Source organism: Nestor notabilis, unplaced genomic scaffold (genome assembly GCF_000696875.1).
Source record: "Nestor notabilis isolate BGI_N333 unplaced genomic scaffold, ASM69687v1 scaffold35408, whole genome shotgun sequence".
Taxonomy (NCBI): Eukaryota; Metazoa; Chordata; class Aves; order Psittaciformes; family Psittacidae; genus Nestor; species Nestor notabilis.
Window position 1 is genome coordinate 14718 of NW_009942074.1, and position 9418 is coordinate 24135.

At 37.0% G+C, this 9418-nt stretch overlaps 1 protein-coding gene across 1 annotated transcript in view; it reads left to right on the plus strand.

Annotated features, from left to right (window-relative positions):
* LMTK2 (lemur tyrosine kinase 2) overlaps positions 1 to 9418 on the plus strand; it is a gene marked incomplete at its 5' end in the record, with an annotated part of 24384 nt that overhangs the window by 14327 nt on the left and 639 nt on the right. The window contains 6 exons of the mRNA XM_010021209.1: positions 1008 to 1092; positions 1682 to 1803; positions 2913 to 3062; positions 3324 to 6243; positions 7626 to 7761; positions 8183 to 8431. Coding sequence (XP_010019511.1) covers positions 1008 to 1092; positions 1682 to 1803; positions 2913 to 3062; positions 3324 to 6243; positions 7626 to 7761; positions 8183 to 8431 — 3662 coding nt within the window. The remainder of the gene's footprint in view (positions 1 to 1007; positions 1093 to 1681; positions 1804 to 2912; positions 3063 to 3323; positions 6244 to 7625; positions 7762 to 8182; positions 8432 to 9418) is intronic.

The following is a 9418-nucleotide window of genomic DNA, read 5'->3' on the forward strand; positions in this document are numbered from 1 at the left end:
TTTAGCGCATTGAACAGCCTTAGTAACCTTCATCATAGGATTGCTAGTAGAATGAAATAATTGCATCTAAATTCTGTGTGTAGTTCGAATGTTTAAGAGTACACTTGTCTGCTCTAGAGAAGTGACTACATTTTGAACTTCTTTATGAAGGACAGCATAACAGTCTAGGGTTTTCTGTATAATGTCTTCAAATGCAATTGCCTTGTCACTATATTTAGTTTTCTTTGCATTCCAGAACACAGATTCTGCTCAATTGTGTAGATCTAAATTGATTCTCTTTTGAAAATGGAGGGAGGTCTAAGGGCAGTCATTCTTGTGGCCACAAAACAGATCTTGTCCAGTAAGTTTAGTGTAAGGAGAGATCCTATCAGTGTTTGGTTGTTCTGAAAGTAAGTAGTGTTCATATAGAACTGTGATATCTGCAGTAATCCAGTGAGATACAGGATCAGCTGTTGGCTTGTATATGTTGTGAAACTTAATGAAAATGTAAAGAGCAAGAGAATTATCTCATTTGGATCAAAATTGTACTTCTGAAATTACTCTCCCCAGTTACTGTGCCTGGGTTTGCATTACGAGTTGGTCTTTTGGAGTACATGGACTAGTTTAATTCTATCCAGAGGGAATCAGAAAGGTGGCTGCAGGAGAACACCTTTCTTGCACCTAGCTTGCTTCAGCCTTTAGCAAGATTTAGGTCTGTGGGATCTGACTACATGTCACATGAATGAAATGTTGAAGTATATATAGTGTGGATGTTGAATCCTTAGCACTGTTGTTTCATATTTACTGATCTGCACCTGTCATGGCCTGCACCTTGCTACTGTAACCTGCAACTGTGCATATGTGCAACTTCTCAATGATTTTTTTTAATAGAATTTTGTTGCCTTTTCATTTTCTCTAAGCTGTGGCCTGACAGTTCTAAGAAGTGTCTCTTCTGTTAACCCACTTGTCTTGATTTGCATTGAAGACTACTTGGTTTGGTCTCACTATTTATCTGTTTGCTTTTTCAGTGACTTGGCCTTACGGAATTGCTTTCTTACATCCGATTTAAATGTCAAAGTAGGAGATTATGGTATAGGATTCAGTAGGTATAAGGTAAGTTAATCTAGTCATGTACCACTTTCATAAAAGGATTTGGGGCCTAAGGTTGTAACAAGCATGCTTAACAGTTACAAACTGATACTAGATTGTCCCTTATTTGAATAAGGAACTTTCAAAGTAAAACTATGCAATAACTGTAGCAAGTTCTTGTAACAGAATAGATGATCTTTGTAGAGGTGAGTGGAGTTTGTGCTTATACAGAAGGAAGCTTCTGATTAAATCTATCTGTTTTGCTTTGGTTCGGGTTTTTTTGGTTTTTTTTTTTAGGTCCTGTTTACAGTGGTCCTAAAATATGCACAAATTCCCTCTAATGTTTTAAGAAATAATCAAATGGTGTAATGAAAATGTTCGAAGTATTTAAATATTGCAAGAAAGTTGGCATTCAGTTTTTCTACTGTGCAGTGGGCAGAGAATGCCTTTTCTCTACAGGTTTATTCTCTGCTACTTGGGGAAACTGGGATTAATTATTTTGCATAGGGGTCACATAAAACCATATTAAGGAAAGGACCCTCAACTTGTGGAATTTGATCCAGTGTCTGTTCAGTCTTCTGTTTTTTCTTTTTTTCTTTTCCCAATAATTTAGGAAGATTATATTGAGACAGATGAGAAGAAACTTATTCCTCTCCGATGGACTGCACCTGAGTTAGTAACAAGTTTTCAAGACAGACTGTTATCAGCAGAGCAAAATAAATACAGTAACATATGGTATGTAGTAGGCTTTAAGATAATTTCAGTGAGAGATTTGTGAGCATATCCTCAAATGTTACACAAAGGAGTAAATAATATTTATAGTTAAATTCATTATTGTCCTGGTACACTGCTTCATTTCCTCAGACATGCAGTAGATTAATCTCTACAAACCTGAAACTATATCTTGCTTTGGAGAGATGCTTAGAAATCTATTGAAAGAACAGATGGGTTAAGAAAAAATGTTTAGCAGAAGAACAAGCGTTTATACTAATAAAAATAATTACATTTGCCAAATGCCTTTAGATGTTTATAAAGGAAGGAAATAATAAATTATTTTTTCCAATAATGTAATAGTTGTGGATGACATAAAAAGTTGAACCCTTCAGGCAGGTTTCCACAGATCATACTGTTCATCAAGACTGCAAGCAGCCAGGGTAAGGTTTTTAACTTGGATTTTGGTGCCTCTTACAGAGCTGCTTTGAGCAGGTTTGGACTAGATGACTTTTGAGAGAGCCCTTCCAATTTGAAATATTCTGAAGTAATACCTGCAGAGTCAGTTGCTTTACATTTTGAGCAAGGAAAGATTGCCCCAAGGTCAGCATCAACTATAATCACTGAAAAGCAGTTGGTGTTGCGTACAGTAGGTATACAGCAATGAGAAAAGTGGCTTCTGATGACTGCAGCTTAAAAATAAGTAATTTGATGAAAACAGAAACAAAGATTAGTTTTCTAGCTTTTTGACCCATAACTGCTGCATTTTCTGATGAAAGCTTTTCCTACTGTTGGACTAAAGTAAGGTTTTCTCATCTTGCTTCTCTAAATAGGCATTTTCTTTTTATTTAACATGTGGGGGTTTCTTTCATAGTTGAATCATTTGAGGCCTCTAAATTGTCTTCACTGGTGTTGCCTTTGTTGTCATTGCCTTCAGGCAACTTCATTCTTGAGCTTCTGGCATTCTGTCAAATAAAATGAGTTAGCAGGTTCTGAAGTTGTTACAGAGCCAGTGGGAGAGTGGTATTCGTTTCTTCTTGCCAGTTATGCTTTGCATAATAATCCTTATTTTCTTAGAAAAGCAACTTTAAAATCATTCTTGGAATGCACAGTCATTTGCTGCTCTCTTTCAGGTCCCTGGGGGTAACGTTATGGGAGCTGTTTGAGAATGCTGCTCAGCCTTACTCAGACTTTTCTGACAGGGAAGTCCTAACCCATGTCATAAGGGAGAAGCAGGTTAAACTCTTCAAGCCACACCTGGAGCAGCCATACTCTGATAGATGGTAAACTTCAAGTGTTTTTATTTATTCTTAAAGCTGATGAAAAGGTTTCTGGCATTACTCAGTTCTCTTAATATATTGAAATTGCTACGTGGAATCATGTTCCTGGCTACAAGACCCTGAGTAAAGGGAGTAGAAGAAGTTTCTGTAGATGGAGATTCCTGTCAGTGATATTATTTTTTACTCTTTAGCTTGTTACATACCTGAATTTTATATATTCCTTTTCAGTGTGAAACTATTGAGACATGTTTCTTATTTGTGTAGGTATGAAGTTCTGCAGTTCTGTTGGCTACCTCCAGAAAAGAGACCAACAGCAGAAGAAGTACACAGACTTTTAACTTACCTTCGCATGCAAAGCCAAAGGGACTCAGAGATTGATTTTGAACAGCAGTGGAATGCTCTTAAACCAAACACCTCAAATAGAGAAACAAGTAATTCTGCGTTTCCAATCTTGGATCACTTTGCAGGAGATAGACTTGGCCATGAGATGGAGGAAGTTCTTACTGTAACTGAAACAAGCCAGGGTCTCAGCTTTGAGTATATCTGGGAGGCAGCTAAACATGATCATTTTGATGAATGTGGTCATGTGAATCCTGATGAAGCAATGACATACGCAAGTGTTTTCTTTCCAGTGGAGGTTTTTGAGAGGTCACTTTCAGAGCAAGGGTCAGGAGCACAGAATGCAAGTGGCCAGGAAGCATCACTTGCTGTCCCTGGGGTGTTACCTGTGTTTGATGCACATAAGCTTTCTGTCGGAAATGACTACTATATCCAATTAGAGGAAAAAGGAAGTGGCTGCAGCATGAATTTTGATAATCAGTCACTTGTACTAACTACAGAAGTTGATCATCAAGAAGCTGTACAAGAAAAAAGTTCTCATTTCACAGTTCTCAGGGATCTTGATGTTGAAGAATCTAGTACAGATGGGGACTTCTTCCACTACAATACAGATCCTAAAGAGGAGTTTTTGCCTCCTACTAGTAGTCCAGAAAGCCCTTTCCTGAATATATTTAATGACATTGACAGATCAGAAGAATTGGCAAACAGAAAAATACTTGGTTTTGCTGAAACAAATGATATTCCTAAGAACTTTAAACCAGTTGTTTTAAACTCAAACACAGATGCTAGGAAGGCAGTAAGTCTTTCTGAAAAGGAGCATTCTAGTCGTGCTTCTGAAAATGAAACAGTTTCCTTATGTGAAAATATCTCTAACCAGTCTGACTTGGCAACTTTAGAAGAACTTTCTGATAACTTCTTGTTTCTTCAGGAGAAGAACTTATTATCGGGATTACTGTCTAAGAAAACCAGCGGTGATTTTGGGCAAAAAACAGATTATGTTCTAAAAAGTGTATTAGAAACCTCAAATAGAAACTCTGTAGACCCTGAGCCTGTGCTGGCTGAAAATGCACAGGTTTTTTCTTTAATACATGAAAGTCTTAAAACAGTGAAAGATGAAAATTCTAACCCGGTGACAATGAATAAAGATCCAAATTCTCAGTCTCAGACTACTATAGAAGTGCAGGCATCCTCTAGTCCATCTACAGCATGGAAGTCATGTGATAAATGTACAAATCCTTCACATTTGAAGGATGAGGGAAAACTTTTAAATGTGGAAGTCAATGAAGTCATGTCATGTAACACTGATACTCTCTGTCGAGAAGAGCTGTCTAGTAATGCCAAAAATAATAATGTTGAAAACAGCCCATATTATGGTGTTGCTGTTGAAACAGCTGAGTGTGATGCACAAATAAAACAGGGAATGCTTTCCAACTATGATGAAATAGCTTTTAATAGAGAAAAATGTAGCGATCAGGAAGATGTGCAAAGAAACTTGCGAGATACATCTCCCATATTAAAAAGAGATGAATGTTTAGTGGAGGAAAGACAAGAAACATCGGATCATTTTGAGAACTGTAAGAATGTTCCAGAAGATGTGACCTCAGTTTCTGTTGCTACTTCAGATTGCACAAGTCAGGATAGTCTTTTGGAAGACAACTCATCTCCTATACAAACTGTAGAACAAGTCTTAGACACACCTGATTCTTTGGATTCTTTAGATGTAAATGAGGTTTTAGAATCTTTACAGGCTCAAAGCCCTCAGAAACTTCTGCCACCTGATAAACCTGCTGACAGTGGCTATGAAACAGAGAACCTGGAATCTCCAGAATGGACTTCCCATATCACTGTTGAGGATGCTTCTAGTGTAGATACTGCTCTCTGTGTTGTCAGCGAGAGCAGTGTCAGTGATTTACCTTCTAATCCAGTCATAATTGTTTCAGAAGCAGCAGCTGGTTTAGACGCAGTGAACAGCAATCTTGAAACAACCCCAAAGGTTTTTCTGGGGGGAAATCAGAACTCTTACAGAGACTCTGCCTATTTCTCTGATAATGATTCTGAGCCAGATAAGAAAACAGAAGAGACTCTTAATCTGTCAGGAGAGACTACAGGTGTTGTTTCTTCTAATAGAGGAGAGAATAATACTGAAGAGGATTACAGTTTTGAAGAGAGACAGCAGAACTGTGATGTAAGGAATTACCAGGATACCGATAATCAAAATGCAAAACTAGAACTAAATCACAACTTAGAGATCCCAGGGATGGATGTAAGGAGGCAGGGGTGTCCTGATGAGTGGGCTGAGGCAACTCTGAATTCCGTGGAGATATCGATGGACAGTAACCTAAGGGATGAAATAAAACTATCTGAGAATTCCTGTAAAACTGTCTCTTGTGTTGGCACTAATACTTCAGAACTTCTTTCACACAGAGACTTAAAGTCTGTGCATAACATACACAGTCCTTTAGATCTGAGTAACAGTGAGAAGTCCTTCTATCACATTGAAGGACAAAAACTCAAAGAGCCAGATATTGAAGGAAAATACCTTGGAAAACTTGATGTTTCTGGAATGCTTGATTTAGAAGATGGTGATGATGCAGATGAGGAAGATGAGAACAGTGATTCTGAGGATGACATGAGGACTTTTCATATGCATAGTCTGAGTTCTGACAGTGAAGATGAAACTGTTCATCAAGTACCTGAGATAATTACTGACAAGGATGATGGAAAACATCTGAGAAGCTTGTTGAAACTTCCAACACCTCTTGATGAGAGGCAAGATGAGCCTTGGAAAAATGAGAAAAAGGCTGTAACGTTCTTTGATGATGTGACAGTCTATTTGTTTGATCAGGTATGCTTTTTTTAATTACTAAGTGAAGTTTTTGTTGGTTTGAGTTTTTTAAACAACATTTGGTAGAACTGCTTAATATATTTTTTTGGTAGGTGTAGAATAGCAGGGCTCTTCGGAAGTGAAGGAGGGTTTTGCTTTGGGCAGGGTTGGTTGTCAAATCTGGAATGTCCATTGCTTTTGGATCCTTGACTGTATGTGCTGAGTGAAACGTGATGTCTTTCTGATGTTTGTAAGCTGTATTTAATTGGAATGTGTGACGGCATCATTACGGACCAGATTTGATTTATTTTACCAGAATGTTGCAACTTTATGGAAGCAATTTATCAGTTTAATGAGTTTGAGGACTTTGAATTTAAGTTCAAATGCCTTTATAAAAGAAAGGAAGAAGGGAGGAGAAAGAACCCAATCAAATAAAGCACTTAAAACCCCAAACTGCAACCTAACTTTCACTCTTGTGTTTAGTATTAAGGTAAATTTACCTTAAACATAATCAAAGATGACAACAATATTTAGATGATAATGTTAATTTTTATTAGTCCAGTGTGATTCAAGTTGAGTGAAATACTGATCTGCTTATAAAATTCAAGGTTACCTTTGTTTCCCTATCTGCTTTATCAATTTTTAACTTCTGTAACTTGATACAGAGGGGATTGTGTTTTAACGTTATGGCAACTAAGCTCGTACAGTGAGTTTAAAAGAACAGTCACATTGTCAAGCTTTGGAAGTGTTACTTATGATGACGCACATAAATATGAGTTAATTGTGTTTTGGAATAGAAAACAGGTAATATATTTGTGTTTAGGCAGTCTATGTAGAATACTAATCCTTTTGTCAGAAGGGAAGAGAAAATCAGCTGTGTTTAATCTGCTCTTAGTTGTTGAACTCCTTACTTAGTTTTACAGTAACTGATAAGATGTTGGCTGCTTCACATACCAGTTGTACAAAGTCTGTTTCTTTATCCTGAAGCATGATTAAGGGTTTAAAAAAAATAAAAATGTTGTAATTTGGGATAAGGCTTTCTTAAAGAATTAAACACCTACCTGGCTGATAAGGGAACTGCTTTCAATTGGAAGATGTTTGAGCTTTGCTCCTAGAAATACAAAACTTTAAAATATTACAAATAAGATTTAAATAGTCAGTTCCTGAGTGCATTTTAGTGTAGATTTAATACGAGTTTCTTTAGAACTAGAATTACCTGCATATGCTTAATCTGTAACTTGAAGTTTTGTTGTGTGGTAATAACTTAAGAGTTTACAGGCCATTTAATTCCACAGTAGATTTAATGGTGGCAGTGGGGAGCGTATTTCTGGAATGATTGCATCTGTGGGCATGGATACCTTGTGTGTACAAGAGGGTTAAATAGCTTACTGTGTTTGCCTTAGGAAATGCCAACCAAGGAGCTGGGAAACCATGCAGTAGACTTGAATGGAGAAGACTCTTGCAGCACTCCTGCTCCACCTTCGAGTTTTAGTTACTTAAATAGATTTGCAAATTCAGAAAGCTCAACAGATGAAGAAGGTACTGGAATATATTTGTATGCAGTGGGGGCTGAGGCTGTTTTGTGCATAGCCTTTAATGAAATGTCATTTAAATGATATGTGACTTGTGAATTCACTGTACCATGTTGGCTTCAGTTTTGCATGCTGACCGTAGACTTCAGCTAGGCTCAGGTACTGGTGTTGCTGATCATCAAAGCTGGTGATGTGATACTGGTTGGTTATACACTGATGCATCTGGATGGGCTATCTTGGAAGGCAACCAAACTAGGGGTGACAAATGTTGTGACCCCTGAGGGCTAGAACAGAAAAACTACAAGTTATTGTTTGGGTTAGCGCAGTCTTCCAGGAGTTTGCTTTTGAGGCTGGATATTTATTGCTTTACATTATTAATTAAAGCTTTACATTATTGTCAATTCTCTTTCTTTTTCTTTTTCCTCAAGGCGGGGGTTTTGAATGGGATGATGACTTCTCTTCTCCAGAGCCATCCTTTATGTCAAAGGCAGCTAATAGTCTTACTAGTTCTAAATCACCTCTTCAGTCATCAAAGTATTTCTCTCCACCTCCACCTTCCCGGACTCTCGATCAGAACTGGTCACATACATCCCCTTATTCCAGATTCTCTATCTCTCCTGCAAACATGGCAAGCTTTTCTCTTACACATCTTACAGATTCAGATATAGAGCAAGGAGGTAAGTGATGTAGTTATAATAATTTAGAACCACAAATTCAAATCTCTATTCAAAGGTAGAAGTCAGAGATATGATAAATCTTGTTCTATTTTAAATACTTAATTTAGAAATGCATTGTTAACACTATAAAAGTTATGGCTGGTCTTGTATTTCAGTTAAGACATAGCTTTCCTTTTAGATTGAGATTATTTGCATCCAAGTTGCTACAAACTTGTGGTTGAATATCCTGTGGAACGTTCACAGATCAGCTCACAATTTTCCTGTAAAAAAAGAAATAGTGCTATAGTTATGAAATCTGTGCAGTCCTTAAGTGCTTGTTCATAGCTTCCACACTATGGCAAGTTGAATAAATCTCATTATTACACTGTCATTAGTCACAATTTTATTTTCATTGCACAAGGTGAGGATGCTAGAACATAATGTTTCTGCCATTGCTGTCTAAGCTTATTTTATAGTTCAGTTTCTTTTCATACTGCTTTTTAGAAAGTGCATTCTTGACATACAAGGATTGCAGCACGTTTTCTAGAGCTGTGAGTAAGACAATTTTAGGAGAATCAATCTGTTCATAGCAATATTGAGTACCAGCAGTATTTATTAATAGTAGCTTTCTTGTCTGTAACAGAAAGCTTTTTTTTTTAAAAAAAGCTTTGATACCTTTTTGAGGGTTAAGAGAAGCAAACCCAAGCAGACTTGAATCAGTTCAGCATATTATTAATCTTGATAAAATGCTGCATTATTGAATATTGCTGATTGCTGAGCCTTGCTAATGTAAATATGTAATCAGGGTTATATAGAGTTGTATTGTTCTTATATTGTGCTTATTGATAAGATAATACTTGCTGCCTAGTAACTGACAGATAACAGAGATTATTATGGAGATCCTGCATTGCCTCATGTGTTTTAAGAAGTGACATTGAACGGTGTGATTTAAGCAGATGTCCATGTACAAATGTACCAAATGTTTACAGTAGTTGAAAGCTGTAGGGA